Genomic DNA, 17,744 nt, shown 5'->3' on the forward strand with positions numbered 1-17,744 from the left:
AAGACAGGATGTGACATGTAAGGGTCATCCAATCAGCATCATTCTAAGTTAAGTCCCACCCCTCCTCTGAAATCAACTTTGATCTTGACTGTTCCAGTTAGAACTGGCTATTATTTACATTTCTCATTTGCTGTAGGATGCCTTTGCAAGAGCCTAGCTTTGCCTAATTTAAATGTAAAATAACTAATTTGCTGACCCTAATTGTCCTGCAAGTGTGAAAGCTGATACTAGGATGGTTTCAGAAGTCTCAAATCCTCAGCAATAGCGGCTGAGGTTGACTTGGTTTTGTAGAAGTGTACAACAAAATGTATATCATGATTTTGCAAATGTCTGAAGTCTTCATTTTCATGATAATGGTTGTAACACGGAATTCTATAACCTGCCCTTATACTTGTGTGATACATCAATAAACATGTTTTTATTTCCTAATTTAATGACTTGCCCAATTCTTAACAATTATTTGCACCAGGTATCAAAGGATCAAATCTTTATTTTGTCAAAAAGGTGCCAACCTCACCAGAGTTCACTTCCTCCTGACAGCTTGAACTGCCTTCTTCAGACATGAAGTGAGAAATACAATGTAAACCCCATGTGTATGTCAAAGAGGACATATGTACCAGTAGTCTCAGCCACCGACCCAAATTATGAAAAAATACAAACCAGTAACTCTGATTTACATCATTTGAAGGGCTGCTCTAACTATGGTATGCCACAGGACACATGTTAGATTGTAGTTTTTATCACATGTTTTGTGCCTGTTCAGACAGCCAATAATATCACTCTGTTCAGAGTTTCCGCCTTCTTCATAATGATTAACCAATGAGTGTCATCATATAAAAGGTGCCCTGTTGTCAGACCCACACACTATACAGTGCAGAAAGGACATTAAAATGATGATTATATATTGGACAATATTTTTGTTTTACAGCAATTTGGGTAAGTAAGACTTATTAATACGGTTCCTTTTGCTTTTTTATGTCATGGTCTTTTTCATCAATTTGAATGACTATGTAGTCTGAATAATGATAATAATGTATAATTCTGTACTATAACTTGTCTTTTATTTATTTAGTTTGTTTGCTTCACAGGTTGTGCACTTAACAAGGATGTAATCCAACCAGACCCTCTGATAGTTACACAACTGGGACAAAGTGTATCTCTCACTTGCTTTTGTCAATGTGATTTGAGGATCAGAGTCTCTTGGTTCAAGCAAACTGTTGGACAGAAGCCTCTTCTCATGGCATCATCATATTATCACACTAAAAATAGTTTTTATTTTACCAAGGACTTTAATGAGACTGAACGTTTGAGTGTGAAGAGAGGTGTTGACAGCTTTAACCTGACCATCTCCAAGACAGAGTCAGGGGACTCAGCTACATACTACTGTGGTGCTATGGATGCGGGCGAAGTCACATTTGGAGAAGGAACTGTTTTAATTGTCAAAGGTAACTTAAGTCGCTACCTAATGTGTGTTCATATAATGCTAAATTAATGAATCTAGCAAAAAATTGGAATGTACACACCATGATCTCACTCACTCTCTTCAGATTCAGAGTCCAACAGCATGTCTGTACTCCAGCAGCCTGTGTCTGAGTCAGTCCAGCCAGGAGACTCTGTGACTCTGAACTGTGCAATACACACTGAGACCTGTGCAGGAGAACACAGTGTCTATTGGTTCAGACATGGCTCAGGAGAATCCCGTCCAGGAATCCTTTACACCCATGGAGACAGGAGAGATCAGTGTGAGAAGAGCCCTGAGGCTGGGTCTCCTACACAGAGCTGTGTCTACAACCTCCACAAGGGGAAAGTCAGCCTCTCTGATGCTGGGACTTACTACTGTGCTGTGGCCGCATGTGGGGAGATACTGTTCGGGAACGGGACCAAGCTGGATGTTGACCGTAAATAATCATTCTGATATGTTCTGATATTCTTTCATGGTGCTGTGAATAAACTCAATGTCTGGTGTAGCAAAATGTCCTGAATCTCCTCTATCACTGTCTGTATTTCCACAGATGGTTGTAAGGAGGACCAGGTTCTCTTGGTGTACTGTCTGGGTGTAGCGTTGGCTCTTTGTGTCATCCTCATCATTGTCCTTGGTTGTGTTATGTATAAGATGACCAAGAAAACCTCTCTGCTGTGCAGCGGTAAGCGTTATCATCGTGCACAATATATGATTAAGCTGTTGGTGCAGTATACGATACGTTTTAGTCATGAAACTGATTGTATGATGATGATGATGATTCCGTCATGTGTTTTTCTAAAAGGAACGCAACCTCAGACAAGTGGTCTGGCAGTCGCCAGTTCTCATAACCAGGTATGCAGACCATAAAGATATATAACATTTTTGGATGAACTGTAAACAGATCCTTCTATCAAAATATCAGGTCATTTCCTGATGTCTTTGGAATTTGTTTTGCTATTCCTCTTAGGATCAAGAAGATGACACACTAACATCAGTCCATTACGCTGCTCTGAATGTCATCCACAAGAAGCCAAAAACCCAGCGACAGAGGAGCACCATGGAGAGAGACACTGTGTACTCTGGTGTGAGGTGCCAAAACATGGACTGAAACATCAACTTTTGCTCTTTAATAATGTGCATTGATTGTTTTGTTTTCTACACTATATGAATAACTATGGCTTTTTCATTGTGTGTTACAATTTGTTGTATTCTGTTCAAGCTCCTTTTAATAACTTTTCATGTTCAAAATTGTGCACTCTCCTCAAACAATAGCATGGTATTCTTTCACTGTAATAACTACTGTAAATTGGACAGTGCAGTTAGATAAACAAGAATGTAACCTTTCTGCCAGTATCAGATACGTCTATGTCCTGGGAATTTTTCCTGTTACTTATAACTTCATGCTAATCGCATTAGCCTATGTTAGCTCAACCGTCCCGTGGAAGGGTCACCGATCCCGAATTAAAACCTCTTAAGGATTACCCCGTTTTCTTTCAATTTTCGCCTAAAATAACATACCCAAATCTAACTGCCTGTAGCTCAGGCCCTGAAGCAAGGATATGCATATTCTTGGTACCATTTGAAAGGAAACACTTTGACGTTTATGGAAGTGTGAACGGAATGTAGTAGAATATAACGCAATAGATCTGGTAAAAGATAATACAAAGAAAAAAACAACTGTTCTTTTGTATTTTTTTTGTACCATCATCTTTGAAATGCAAGAGAAAGGCCATAATGTATTATTCCAGCCCAAGGACAATTTAGATTTTGGCCACTAAATGGCATTAGTGTATGAGCAAAGTTTTAGACTGATCCAATGAACCATTGTATTTCTGTTAAAAATGTTGTATCTAGATTGCCCAAATGTGCCTAATTTGTTTATTAACATTGGTGTGGTTGAGCATTTTAGAGTAGATCCAATAAAACATTAAAGTGCTTTCATATAGAGACATTGTTTGGGTTGCATTCATATTTGTCTCAGTTCTTAAATTTCACCCACAGATTCAGTGTACAACAACTTGGGCTTGCGCTCAAAGTCACAAAGCTCTTTTTAGTTGCATAATGGACTGTAAATATGCATCTATTGACTGGTGTTTAAGTTTGTCTGAAACTATTTTTTAGATGTATCCTGAAAACATCTCTGTGGTGTTCTGAATGCCTTAAATAGATTTAACACTCAGCTCAACTCATCTCTAACCTCCAGCAATGACTGTCAGTCCTCATCACGTGCTCTCTACACACACCTCAGTTCATCTAAACCACAAACAACCATGTCACTCTCTTCATGAGAAAAGCCTGAACTAAAAATAAAAATCTTAGCTGAATATAATTTGAACAGTATATTGTTGTGAGACTGATTTCAAGTATGACAATGTACACATTGTGATTTAGCAGTTTTCAGAAACCGTTGACAAAATGTGAACGTATAAGTCTACCTTGCAGGACTGCAATTCATTTATCTTTCAATAGGGAGCAGCAGTGTATATTGAAGTTCCTGTGACTGCTTCACCAGTAGAGTCGCATACATTTTTAGAAGTTGTGAAAATGTTCAAAATGTTGACTCGTTGAAAACGTACTTTCCTGTGATAGTTTGTGTCTAGCTGAAATAGTTGTCAAACAAGTGCCCAATTAACACAACGTGTGGCTGTTAATAATCTAAAACAAGGTAATATAGTTAGTACATGCTTATTAGAAGTATATAACATGTTTCAAACCCATTTCCGCATCATGTATTCACATGCCTCAAACAGGCCTGGCATTCTACATCACTGGATCAATACTACTAACATCAACTAAGTTATTATAAAGTGTAGCTTAGTTACCAGGAGGAGCCACACAATCACTAAAAATAAAACTGGTAGTAGAGTGATCTCTATATGACGAAGACAATGACAAATGTCTACGTGTAGTTTTTTTTAAATGGAGTTCCAGGGAGTGGTTGAATAAGAATGGGAGACAACCTATTTACACCCACCCCCACACAGTGAACAGTTTCACAGGTACTCTGCAGTCTTCTGTAAGCCCAAGACAAGGCCGTATCTACGCTTTGGTCAGGTGGGCCTGCTGGCTTTGTGCACACAGTACCCTGATACCTGCTCTCTGTGTCTCTGTGTCTCTATGTGGTTTCAGCAGAATGTCTGTGTGGTGTCACTGTTGTTCTCACTGTCTTTACTTGTTGTTCATGTTGCCCCTGACAGTTTACAGCCACAACAAAGCAGTTATTTATTAAACTGACTATAACATATATTTAGTTATCTGAAATCAGTTACAAACCACAAAGAACTGCTGATGAACCCTATTTGAACTCTCTGTGTTAACTGTCTTATGTGTGATACGGCACCATCTATTCTAGATCTATGGGCTCAGGGGGAGGGGTGAGTTTATGATGATGTCATGGGAGAACTTTCAGTACATTCTCAATCAGACATGTCTTGTGCAGCACAAAAACTACTGCAGGTTCCTCTGTCAGAAGGAGAACAATAGAGGAGGATCCTCCTTTTAAAAGATTGCTTCCTATAAGAACCACACTAACAGGAGAGAAAAACAGAGTGGATCAAATGTGTCATGTACTGGTTGGCTGGTTGACTGGTGTCCAATCAGACATGCACTTTCAGGTGTTACACATCAGTCAGTGCATGTTTCTGTGAAGGATATAGAGGGAATGAGACTGACATACAATATACTTTTTTCATTCTGTTGGTGTTTTCCCATACGCACTCTGCTCTTCCCCCATTCAACTTTATACTGTACACGGCAAGACATGTTCTAGACACAACAGACCTTCTACTGGTCATCTGGAGTATTGTAACTGTTGAATGACCAGCTGGACAAATAATATTTGTTTTCTTTCAAATACTTAATGTACACTTATATCAAAGAAGACATGTATTACAAAGACAAAGTACTACAGAGACATAATGTACTTAAAAGAGACATGCACTGTGCAGTGGCACTACTGAGGTTAATTAGAGGATCTGGGCTGACATAAAAAAAGGGCAAAAATATAGCTATGCCATATTTAAAAGGGCATTAGTAACCAACAAAGGTCTGAAATTAATAGGCCATGCTATTGCCACACTAATAATACTATTTAATGTTGGAGGCCTAAGATGAAAAACATGAGCCAAAAATGGAGGTTGTATACAGTATGCTGTGGGTGAAAAACTTACTACATTTCTGATTCATTTTACCTCTGGGCTAGGCTGGGTTGGGATGGGCTCAGTATCAGAGGCACTAGAGAGGGGAATAGGATCCTTTACTGTTTGTCCAAACATCAAAAGAAAATTGCTCTTAATAAGTTTAATTTCACAAATCAATAAGCAGTGTATCAAGCCACCATTTAATCAGCTTGATCTAATAACTCTGACTTGATTGTCTTCTTTAAAAGTCTGTCTGGGCTGCTCAAACTGTTGTAAACACACTTGCTAGACTGTAGCTTTTATTCCTGTTCAGACAGCCAATAGAGTCTCTCAGTTCAGTGTTCCCTCCTACTATATAGCGGCTACATGTAAAGTGTCATCATAAAAAAGGTGCCCCGTTGTCAGACCCCCACACTATACAATGCAGAACGGATTGGCATTACAATGAAGATATGACATTGGACAATGGTTTTGTTTTACGCCAATTTCGATAAGTAAGTAAGAATTTTAAAAGTGGAAGCTTTTTCAAATAATTTCATGCCATAGTATAGTGAATTCATTTACATTAGTTGTTATAGTATGAGTATGGAAAGTATAATGAGATGTACTGTCTTTATAATGGGTAGAAATTATTTTTGATCCATTTATATTTGTATATTTTTACAGTTTGTGCATTGACTATGGACATTGTTCAACCAGACCCTGGGATTTGTACTGAGATGGGAGGTACTGTGTCTCTCCCTTGCTTTTGTTAATCTGATATGATGACCTATGTTGCTTGGTTAAAGCAGACCTTTGGAGAGAAACGTCTTCTGAAAGCATCATCATTTCACCACGCTCAAGAGAGTTCAAATGTCTACAACTTTACCAAGGACTTTAACGAGACTAAACGTCTGAGTGTGAAGAGACAAGACGGTAGCTTTAACCTGACATTCTCCAAGATAGAGTTAGGAGGCTCTGTACATACTACTGTGGTGCAATGTTAGTGGGCAAAAGCAATGTTTAATTGCTTTAATTGTCCAAGGTAACTTCATTTCCTTCCCTAATTTCAGGTTTTTCATTTTGCAACATAAAATTCAAATAAATTGGCAATAAATAAAAATAGCAGGAAAATACAATTTACACACAATGATCTTACTCTGTCACCCTCTTCAGAAGTCTGTCAGAGTAAGTCCAACCAGGAGACTCTGTGACTGAACTGTAGAATACACACTGAGACCTTTGGAGGAAAGCACAGTGTCTATTGGTTCAGACATTGCTCAGGAGAATCCCATCCAGGAATCATTTACACCCATAGAGACAGTAGTGATCCGTGGGAGAAGAGCCTTGAGCCTGGGTGTCCTACATAGCAGTGCATTCAGGAAGTATTCAGACCCCTTGAATTTTTTGACATTTCGTTACGTTACAGCCTTATTCTAAAATTGACTAAATGTGTTTTTCCCTCATCAATCTAAACACAATACCCCACAATGACAAAGCAAAAATAGGATTCTAGGAATGTTTGCACATTTTAATGTGAAATATCAACATTTTAGTATTTTAGTAACATTACACGTAGTACTTTCTTGAAGCACTTTTGGCAGTGATTACAGCCTCAGGTCTTCTTGGGTATGACGCTACAAGCTTGGCACAACTGTATTTTGGGAGTATCTCCCATTCTTCTCTGCAGATCCTTTCAAGTTCTGTCAGGTTGGATGGACAGCTATTTTCAAGTATCTCCAGAGATGTTCGACAGAGTTCAAGTTCAGGCTTTGGCTGGGCCACTCAAGGACAGGTCCTGAGCGTTCTGGAGTAGGTTTTCATCAATGATCTCTCTGTACTTTGCTCCGTTCATCTTTCCCTCATTCCTGACTAGTCTCCCAGTCCCTGCCACTGAAAAATATTCCCCACAGCATGAATCTGCCACCACCGTGATTCACCGTAGGGTTGGTATTGGCCTGGTGATGAGCGGAGACTGGTTTCCTCCAGACGTGACGCTTGGCATTCAAGCCAAAAAATTCAATCTTGATTTCACCAGACCAGAGAATCTTGTTTGTCGTGCTCTGTGAGTATTTTAGGTTTCTTCTGGCAAACTCCAAGTGGGCTGTCAAGTGCATGTTACTGAGGAGTGGCTTCCGTCTGGCCACTACCATAAAGGACTGATTGGTGGAGTGCTGCAGAGATGGTTTTCCTTCTCCCATCTCCACAGAGGAACTCTGGAGCTCTGTCAGAGTGACCATCGGGTTCTTGGTCACCTCCCTGACCATAGCCCTTCTTCCCTGATTGCTCAGTTTAGCCGGGTGGCCAGCTCTAAGAAGAGTATTGGTGGTTCCAAACTTCTTCCAATTAAGAATGATGGAGGCCACTGTTCTTGGGGACCTTGGATACTACAGATATTTTTTGGTACGCTTCCCCAGATCTGTGCCTCAACAATGCTGCCTCGGAGCTCTATGGACAAGTCCTTCGACCTCATGGCTTTGTTTTTGCTCTGACATGCATTGTCAACTGTGGGACCTTATATAGACAGGTGTGTGCCTTTCCAAATCATGTCCAATCAATTGAATGTACTACAGGTGGACTCCAATCAAGTCTTAGAAACATCTCAATGATGATCAATGGAAACAGGATGCACCTGAGCTCAATTTCAAGTTTCATAGCAAATAAGGTATTATGGTTTTTAATTTTTAATACATTTGCAAACACTTCTAAAAACCTGTTTTTGCTTTGTCATTATGGGTATTGTGTGTAGATTGATGAGGGAAAACAATTATTTAATCAATTTTAGAGTATGGCTTTAACGTAACAAAATGTGGAAAAAGGGAAGGGGTCTGAACACTTTCCGGAAGCACTATAGGGCTTTGTCACTTTATATAACTGTGAAGAGATAGTAGATCCTCAACTTTTAAGCCAACATCACCAGTCTATGGGTAAAAGTGTTTGAGAAGAAATTGTCATGTTTTGTCATTGATTATCATGTCTTGTCCCTGTGCTTCCCTTCTATTCGTTTCCCTCTGCTGGTCTTATTAGGTTCTTTTCCTCTTTCTATCCCTCTCTCTCCCCCTCCCTCTCTCCCTCTCTCGCTCTCTCTCTCTATCGTTCCGTTCCTGCTCCCAGCTGTTCCTCATTCTCCTAACTACCTCATTTACTCTTTCACACCTGTCCCCTATTTTGCCCTCTGATTAGAGTCCCTATTTCTCCCTCTGTTTTCCGCTTCTGTCCTTGTCGGATCCTTGTTTGATGTTTGCTGTTCTGTGTCCTTGTTCCGCCCTGTCGTGTTTTTGCCTTCTTCAGATGCTGCGTGTGAGCAGGTGTCTATGTCAGCTACGGCCTGTGCCTTCCCGAAGCGACCTGCAGTCTGTGGTCGCGTCTCCAGTCGTTCCTCTCTACTGACGAGAGGATTTCAGTTTTCCTGTTTTGGATTTACCTAAGATAATATCCAGGAGTATCGTGTTTTGTTAAGACTGGAATAAAGACTCTGTTTCTATTAAGTCGCTTTTGGGTCCTCATTCACCAGCATAACAGAAATAGTAGAAAATAATTTTAAAGTACTGTATATTTGTTTTTTAAGTTTCAGATCTGTTTGGTGATCAGAGTAAGCTTATTTTTGTCATCATTCTATCTTGCCTGACAACTACTGTGATTCTGAGTGTGATTGTCAACCTTTTCCTCTTCGTGAGAAGGATGTGGTCACGATGTGAACACTGTGCAGGTACAGTAAAAGTCTTCATACTAATAGCAATAGTAATAATAGTTATAGATCATAAAGAAGAGTGAAGGCTAGCCCTCCTCTTATCACTTCCCTCTCTGGACATTGTTTTCATTTCACAAGCCTACTTTATTTTGAAGCAGAAAATATGACATACATAGTATGTTTCAAGTGTTTTGAATATTTTGTTATTAATCTTTTAGCAGGGACCCCTTCTCAGCAAAGCCAGTATGGGAAGCCTTATGCCATCACCTCAGTCCAACAGGTTAGCAGAATTGCTCTACCGAGAGTGAGACTTGATAAGAGTATTAAAGCAAACTATTACAGCATTAGATTTTACCCAGGGTCTGAATTGAGTGAGTCTGTGTTTCATCTCCATAGCTCCACAGTCACGATGATGGCCTGAACTACACTGCCCTGATGTTCACTGAAAAGAAGAGTACCAAGCCCAGGAGACAGAGGAGAGAACAGAGAGAAGAAGAAACAGTCCTCCAATCAGTATCACAGGCGGCCAGTGTCACTTTAATTGGGGAGGACGGGCTCATAGTAATGGCTAGAACTGAATAAATGGAATGCTATTGAACACATCAAACATATGGATACCATTCCATTCACTCCATTCCAGCTATTGTTATTAGCTCCCCTAAGCAGCCTCATGTGATCAGCATAATTCTAAGTTAAGCCCCATCCCTCCTCTGAATTCCACTTTGATCTTGACTGTGTCCGTGTGACCTGGCTATTTTGTACACTTCTGATTTGCTGTAGAATGCCATTGCAAGGGCCTAGCTTCACCACAATTTTCCCCAAAGTGTGAAAGCTGATACTAGGATGGTTTCAGAAGTCTCAAATCCTCATCAATAGTAGCTGAGGTTGACTGCCTGGATACATTTGTTTTGTAGAAGTGTACAACACAATGTATATAATGATTTTCAAATGTCTGAACTCTTCCTTTTCATGATAATAGTTGTAATATGGAACTCTGTAACCTGCCTTTATGCTTGTGTGATATTTCAATAAACATGTTTTTATTTCCTACTTTTAATGACTTGCCCAATTCTTATCACTTATTTGCACCAGGTACCAAATGATCACATCTTTATTTTGTCAAAAAGGTGCCAACCTCACCAGAGTTCACTTCCTCCTGAAAGCTTGAACTGCCTTCTACAGACATGAAGTGAGAAATACAATGTAAACCCCCGTGTATGTCAAAGAGGACATATGTACCAGTCTCAGCCACCGACCCAAATGTCCTTGGTTGTGTTTTGTATAAGATGATGAAGAAAACCTCTCTGCTGTACAGAGGTAAGCGTCATCATCGTGCACAATATATGATTAAACTGTTGGTGCAATATTATTACATGTTTTAGTCATTAAAATGGGTTAATGAATTGCATAATGATGATGATGATGATTCCACCATGTGTTTGTCTTAAAGGAACGCACCCTCAGTCAAGTTCTCCATCTGTCCCCAGTTCTCATAACCAGGTAGACAGACATAACACTTGTCCAGCTGCTGCTGATTCAATGTATTTTTTCTACATTAAAATAGGTATTTACCTAAAGTATATACCTATTTTATATATATTTTATTTGTGTTATTCCTCTCAGGATCAAGATGTTGACACACTCCATTACGCTGCTCTGAACGTCGTCCACAAGAAAGTGAAGACTGGGAGACAGAGGAGCGCCGTGGAGAGAGACACTGTTTACTCTGGTGTGAGACGCCAAAACATGGACTGAAACGTAGACTTTTGGTCTTTAATAACCTGCATTGATTTGTTGATTTGTACACTCTATGTATAACTATGGCTTTTTCATTCTGTGTTACAATTATATTCTGTCAAGCTTTGAACATTGATTCTGTTGTGCATTTTAGATCAAATTAAACTGTTGATCAACTGTTTCATATAGAGATATTGTTTGATTTGATATTTTTCCTGTCCTTAAATTTCACCCACTGATTCAGTTTGCAAGAACCATATTAGGCTGATGCTCAATGTAACAAAGCTATTTTTGGTTGCATAATGCACTGTGAATATGCATCTATTGACTGGTGTTTTAGTTTGTCTGAAACTCTTTTTTAAATGTATCCTGAAAACATCTCTGTTGTGTTTTGAATACCTTAAATAGATTTAAAACTCAGCAAAACTCATCTCTAACCCCCAGCAATGACATTCAGTCCTCACCAAGTACTCTAAACCACAAACATCCATGTCACTAAGAGTACAACTCACTCTCTTCATGAGAAAAGCCTTGCAGTAAAAATAAACATATTATTTTAATTTCACATTTATTTAACCAGGTAGGCTAGTTGAGAACAAGTTCTCATTTACAACTGCGACCTGGCCAAGATAAAGCAAAGCAGTGCGACACAAACAACAACACAGAGTTACACATGGAATAAACAAACATACAGTCAATAACACAATAGAAAAAGAGTCTATATACAGTGTGTGCAAATGAGGTAAGATAAGGGAGGTAGGCAATAAATAGGCCATAGTGGCAAAATAATTACAATTTAGCAATTAAACACTGGAGTGATAGATGTGCAGAAGATGAATGTGCAAGTAGAGATACTGGGGTGCAAAGGAGCAAAAAAAGCAACAACAGTATGGGGATGAGGTAGTTGGATGGCTATTTACAGATGAGCTATGTACAGGTGCAGTGATTTGTGAGCTTCTCTGACAGCTGGTGCTTAAAGTTAGTGTGGGAGATATGAGTCTCCAGCTTCAGTGATTTTTGCAATTCGTTCCAGTCAATGGCAGCAGAGAACTGGAAGGAAAGGCGGCCAAAGGAGGAATTGGCTTTGGGGGTGACCAGTAAAATATACATGCTTGAGCTCGTGCTAAAGGTGGGTGCTACTATGGTGACCAGTGAGCTGAGAGAAAGCGGGGCTTTACCTAGCAAAGACGTATAGATGATCTGGAGCCAGTGGGTTTGACCTGGAGCCAGTGGGAAGTTTGTGTGGAGGTTAGTTAACACAGTGTCCAAAGAAGGGCCAGAAGTATACAGAATGGTATCATCTGCGTAGAGGTGGATCAGAGAATCACCAGCAGCAAGAGCAACATCATTGATGTATACAGAGAAGAGAGTTGGCCCGAGAATTGAACCGTGTGGCACCCCCATAGAGACTGCAAGAGGTCCGGACAACAGGCCTGCCGATTTGACACACTGAACTCTATCAGAGAAGTAGTTGGTGAACCAGGTGAGGCAATCATTTGAGAAACCAAGGCTGTTGAGTCTGCCAATAAGAATGTGGTGATTGATAGAGTCGAAGGCCTTGGCCAGGTCTATGAATACAGCTGCACAGTATTGTCTCTTAATGATGGAGGTTATGTTATCGTTTAGGACCTTGAGCGTGGCTGAGGTACACCCATGACCAGCTCTGAAACCATATTGCATAGCGGAGAAGGTACGGTGGGATTCGAAATGGTCGATAATCTGTTTGTTGCCTTGGCTTTCGAAGACCTTAGAAAGGCAGGGTAGGATAGATATAGGTCTTTAGCAAGTTTGGTCTAGAGTATCTCCCCCTTTGAAGAGGGGGATGACCGTTGCAGCTTTCCAATCTTTGAGAATCTCAGACGATACGAAAGAGAGGTTGAACAGGCTAGTAATAGAGGTTGCAACCATTTCGGCAGATCATTTTAAAAACAGAGGGTCCAGATTGTCTAGCCCGACTGATTTGTAGGGGTCCAGGTTTTGCAGTTCTTTAAGAACATCAGCTATCTGGATTTGGAACATCACTAAGCTAAGGACCCTGGGACTAAACACCTCCCTCTGCAACTGGATTCTGGACTTCCTGACAGGTCGACCCCAGGTGGTAATGGTAGGCAACATCACATCTGCTATGCTGATCCTCAACACGGGGGCCCCTCGGGTGTGCATGCTTATTCCCCTCTTGTACTCCCTGTTCACCCATGACTGCGTGGCCAACCACGACTCCAATACCATCACTAAGTTTGCTGACGGCCTGATCACTGACAACGATGAGACAGCCTATAGGGAGGAGATCAGAGACCTGGCAGTGTGGTCCCAGGACAACAACCTCTCCCTCAACGTCAGCAAGACAAAGGAGATGATCGTGGACTACAGGAAAAGGAGGGCAGAACACACCCCCCATTCACATCGACAGGGCTGTGGTGGAGCCGGTCGAGAGTTTCAAGTTCGTTGGTGTCCATATCACCAACAAACGATCATGGTCCAAGAACACCAAGAGATTTGTGATAAGGGCACGATAATGCCTTTTACCCTTCAGGAGACTGAAAAGATTTGGCATGGGTTCCTAGATCCTCAAAAAGTTATGCAGCTGCACCATCGAGAGCATCTGACTGGTTGCATCACCTCCTGCTATGGCAACTGCTAGGCATCCGATCGTAATGGCGTTACCATCCAGGACCTATATAAAAAGACTCCAGTCACCCAAGTCAGTGTTCTCTCTGCTACTGCACGGCAAGAAGTAACAGAGTCTAGGTCCAAAAGACTCCTTAACTTTTTCGACCCCCAAGCAATAAGACTGCTGAACAATGAATCAAATGGCCACCCCCCTTTTATGTTTACACCGCTGCTACTCGCTGTTTATTATCTATACATGGTCACTTTACCCATACCTAAATGTTCAAATTACCTCGACCAACCTGTACCCCTGCACATTGACTCTGTACCAGTACCTCCTGTATATAGCCTCATTATTGTTATTTTAGAGTGTGGTTTTTTTTCTTCTGAAAACTGCATTGTTGGATAAGGGCCTGTGACTAAGCATTGCACGGTAAGGTCTACACCTGCTGTATTCAGTGAATGTGAAAAACTTGATTTGATTATGTGACTGCTCCACCACTAGAGTCGCAGCAAAATAAAAAAATTGTGAAAATGTTCAAATTTTTCACTATTTCAACAAAGAATTGTTGAAAACGTACTTTCCTGTGATAGCTCATGTGTGTAGTCATAATATCTGTCAATAAAGGCCCAACAAAGACACTGTGTGGCTGTGAAGAATCTATAACAAGGTAATATATACATTTATTACTTACATATTACACATCTGTATCATGTTATAAATCCATTTCAGAATAATAGAGTCACTTGTATCAAACAGGCTAGGTAGTCATCATCAGTGGATCATTACTACTAACATCAACTAAGTTATTATAAAGTATAGCTTAGTTACCAGGAGGAGCCACACAATCATTCTAAATAAAATGGGTAGCAGAGTGGTCTCTACTGTATATGACGAAAGACAATGACTCGTGTTTGTGTGTAGTTTTGTATTGAGTTCCAGGGAGTAGTTGAATAGGTATGGGAGACAACCTGTTTATTCAAGTCCTCTCTCTGCACTGTGTTGTCCTCTTTTAGTTGTGTTGATAGCATGTCACTCACACCCACCCCCACACAGTGAACAAATTCACAGTACTCTGCAGTCTGCTGTAAGCCCAAGACGAGTCCATATCTATGCTTTGGTCAGGTGGGTCTGGTGGCTTTGTGCACATAGGACCCTCCTACCTGCTCTCTGTGTCTCTATGTCTCTATGTGGTTTTCAGCAGGATGTCTGTGTGGTGTCACTGTTGTTCTCAATGTCTTTACTTGTTGTTCATGTTGCCCCTGACAGCTTACATCCACAACAAAACAGTTATTTATACAACTGACTCTAATATATATATTTAGTTATCTGAAATCAGTTACAAACCACAAATAACTGCTAATGAACCCTATCTGAACCCTCTAAGTTAAGCACCTCATGTATGATGCAGCACCATCTATTCTAACTTGTGGTCCAGGGGGGAGGGGCAATTTGGTGATAATTGCATGTGAGAACGTTCAGTACATTCTCAAACAGACATGTCTTGTGAAGCACAAAAAGTCAACTGCAGGTTCCTCTGTCAGAATGAGACCAATAGAGGAGGATCCTCCTTCTGATAGATTCCTTTTAGAACCACATTAAGCACAGACTAACAGACTAGATAAAGTGTGTCACATTAGCTGGTTGTCTGGGGTGTCCAATCAGGCATGCACTATCAGGTGTTATACTTAGTGAATGTTTCTGTAAACGATATACTAGGATTGTAAGACTGACATAAAATGTACATGTTTCATTGTGTAGGTGTTTACCCCACTCATCTTCAAACGTGTACATATACTGTATATACAAAAGTATGTGGACACCCCTTCAAATTAGTGGATTTGGCTGTTTCAGCCATACACGTTGCTGACAGGTTTATAAAATCTAGCACACAGCCATGCAATCTCCATAGACAAACATTGGCAGAGTTGCCTAGGTCAACTGTAAGTGATGTTATTGTGAGGTTGAAACATCTAGGAGCAACAACGACTCAGCCGAGAAGTGGTAGGCCCCACAAGCTCACAGAACGGGACCACTGAGTGCTGATGCGCATAGCGCATAAAAATACACTGCTCAAAAAAATAAAGGGAACACTTAAACAACACAATGTAACTCCAAGTCAATCACACTTCTGTGAAATCAAACTGTCCACTTAGGAAGCAACACTGATTGACAATAAATTTCACATGCTGTTGTGCAAATGGAATAGTCAAAAGGTGGAAATTATAGGCAATTAGCAAGACACCCCCAATAAAGGAGTGATTCTGCAGGTGGTGACCACAGACCACTTCTCAGTTCCTATGCTTCCGGGCTGATGTTTTGGTCACTTTAGAATGCTGGCGGTGCTTTCACTCTAGTGGTAGCATGAGACGGAGTCTACAACCCACACAAGTGGCTCAGGTAGTGCAGCTCATCCAGGATGGCACATCAATGCGAGCTGTGGCAAGAAGGTTTGCTGTGTCTGTCAGCGTAGTGTCCAGAGCATGGAGGCGCTACCAGGAGACAGGCCAGTACATCAGGAGACGTGGAGGAGGCCGTAGGAGGGCAACAACCCAGCAGCAGGACCGCTACCTCCGCCTTTGTGCAAGGAGGAGCACTGCCAGAGCCCTGCAAAATGACCTCCAGCAGGCCACAAATGTGCCTGCACAAATGTGCCCACCTTTTGCCCATCAGAACAGCCTCAATTCATCTGTGCATGCACTCTACAAGGTGTCGAAAGCATCCACAGGGATGCTGGCCCATGTTGACTCCAATTTATCCCATAGTTGTCTCAAGTTGGCTGGATGTCCTATGGGTGGTGGACCATTCTTGATGCACACAGGACACTGTTAGACATGAAAAACCCATAATCATTGCAGTTCTTGACACAAACCGGTGCTCCTGGCACCTAGTACCATACCTCTTCAGAGGCACATACATCTTTTGTTTTTCCCATTCACCCTCTGAATCACACAATCCATGTCTAAATTGTCTCAAGGCTTAAGAATCCTTCTTTAACCTGTCTAGTCCCCTTCATCTACCCTGATTGAACTGGATTTATTAACAAGTGACATCAATAAGGGATCATAGCATTCACCTGGTCAGTCTATGTTATGGAAAGAGCAATTTTATGGTTTCAGATTGTGATGTTGATCCACAGATGATAATCCTGGTCCTAATTTCCATCATAAGAACTGGAATTCTCCTCTGCTGTCTGATCATCATAATCATCGTCTATATCACCAGGAAATAGTGTCACGCCCTGACCATAGTTTGCTGTGTATGTTTCTATGTTTTGTTTGGTCAGGGTGTGATCTGAGTGGGCATTCTATGTTGTTTGTCTAGTTTGTCTATTTCTATGTGTTTGGCCTGATATGGTTCTCAATCAGAGGCAGGTGTTTGTTGTTGTCTCTGATTGGGAGCCATATTTAGGTAGCCTGTTTTGTATTGTGGGTTGTGGGTGATTGTTCCTGTTTCTGTGTTTGTTCACCATACGGGACTGTTTCGTGTTCGTTAGTTCATTCGTTATTTTGTTTGTTTGTTTCAAGTATTCTAAATAAATATGAATACTCACCACGCTGCGTATTGGTCCGATATCTCCTACTCCTCCTCAGACGAGGAGGACGAAGAATTCCGTTACAAATAGAGAAAGCTAAGACCAGTGTCAATAGATTATAGATGGGTTTTGAAGTAAAGTAGGAGATACTGTATCATCGCTATGCATTACAAATTATTATTTATAGAGATTGCTTAGTTGCTTGTGGTGCATTTGAAAAATATTAGCCTGCAACTTCTAATTCAATTGATCATCATCATCCTTCATTATGCTGTATATGTTAATTGATTGAACTGATCTCCTGAAATCCCTGTATACAGAACACACCTTCTTATTGCATTAATTTTGCATTGTTTAATCTATTTCAGCAACTGATATGGAAAAAAACGTATTCCAACTTATTCCAAACTTATTCCATCTCATAGTTTGCCTGTATGAATGTTTGTCCCCAGGGTTTCTGCAGAGACAACCTACCGTTACCATACTAACCCCACCCACGCATCACGCACTCATTGAGCTGTTCACAGGTACCTGAACACTTTGATCTGTTGTGAGCTCAAGACAAGGCTGTCTCTTTGCTTTGTAAAGGC

General features: G+C 40.8%; 1 protein-coding gene across 1 annotated transcript; it reads left to right on the top strand.

The window, feature by feature from the left end:
- The first annotated feature begins 893 nt into the window (after window positions 1–893).
- On the top strand, window positions 894–16,851 carry LOC120030258. The gene is made up of 9 exons (XM_038975602.1): window positions 894–936; window positions 1,089–1,445; window positions 1,548–1,898; window positions 2,013–2,144; window positions 2,265–2,314; window positions 2,430–2,551; window positions 4,592–4,597; window positions 4,815–4,836; window positions 16,759–16,851. The coding sequence occupies exons 1-9, from the start codon at window positions 894–896 to the stop codon at window positions 16,849–16,851; spliced, it is 1,176 nt and encodes a 391-aa protein (XP_038831530.1).
- The last annotated feature ends 893 nt before the right edge of the window (window positions 16,852–17,744 follow it).

The sequence above is a fragment of the Salvelinus namaycush genome, chromosome 36 (assembly GCF_016432855.1).
Source record: "Salvelinus namaycush isolate Seneca chromosome 36, SaNama_1.0, whole genome shotgun sequence".
In the NCBI taxonomy this organism is placed as follows: domain Eukaryota; kingdom Metazoa; phylum Chordata; class Actinopteri; order Salmoniformes; family Salmonidae; genus Salvelinus; species Salvelinus namaycush.

Coding starts and splice junctions, on each gene's coding strand:
- LOC120030258 (XM_038975602.1), top strand. CDS start 894: ATGATTATATATTGGACAATATTTTTGTTTTACAGCAATTTGG. Junction 937..1,088: donor TTTGTTTTACAGCAATTTGG/GTAAGTAAGACT, acceptor TTTGCTTCACAG/GTTGTGCACTTAACAAGGAT. Junction 4,837..16,758: donor CTATGGGCTCAGGGGGAGGG/GTGAGTTTATGA, acceptor GTTGATCCACAG/ATGATAATCCTGGTCCTAAT.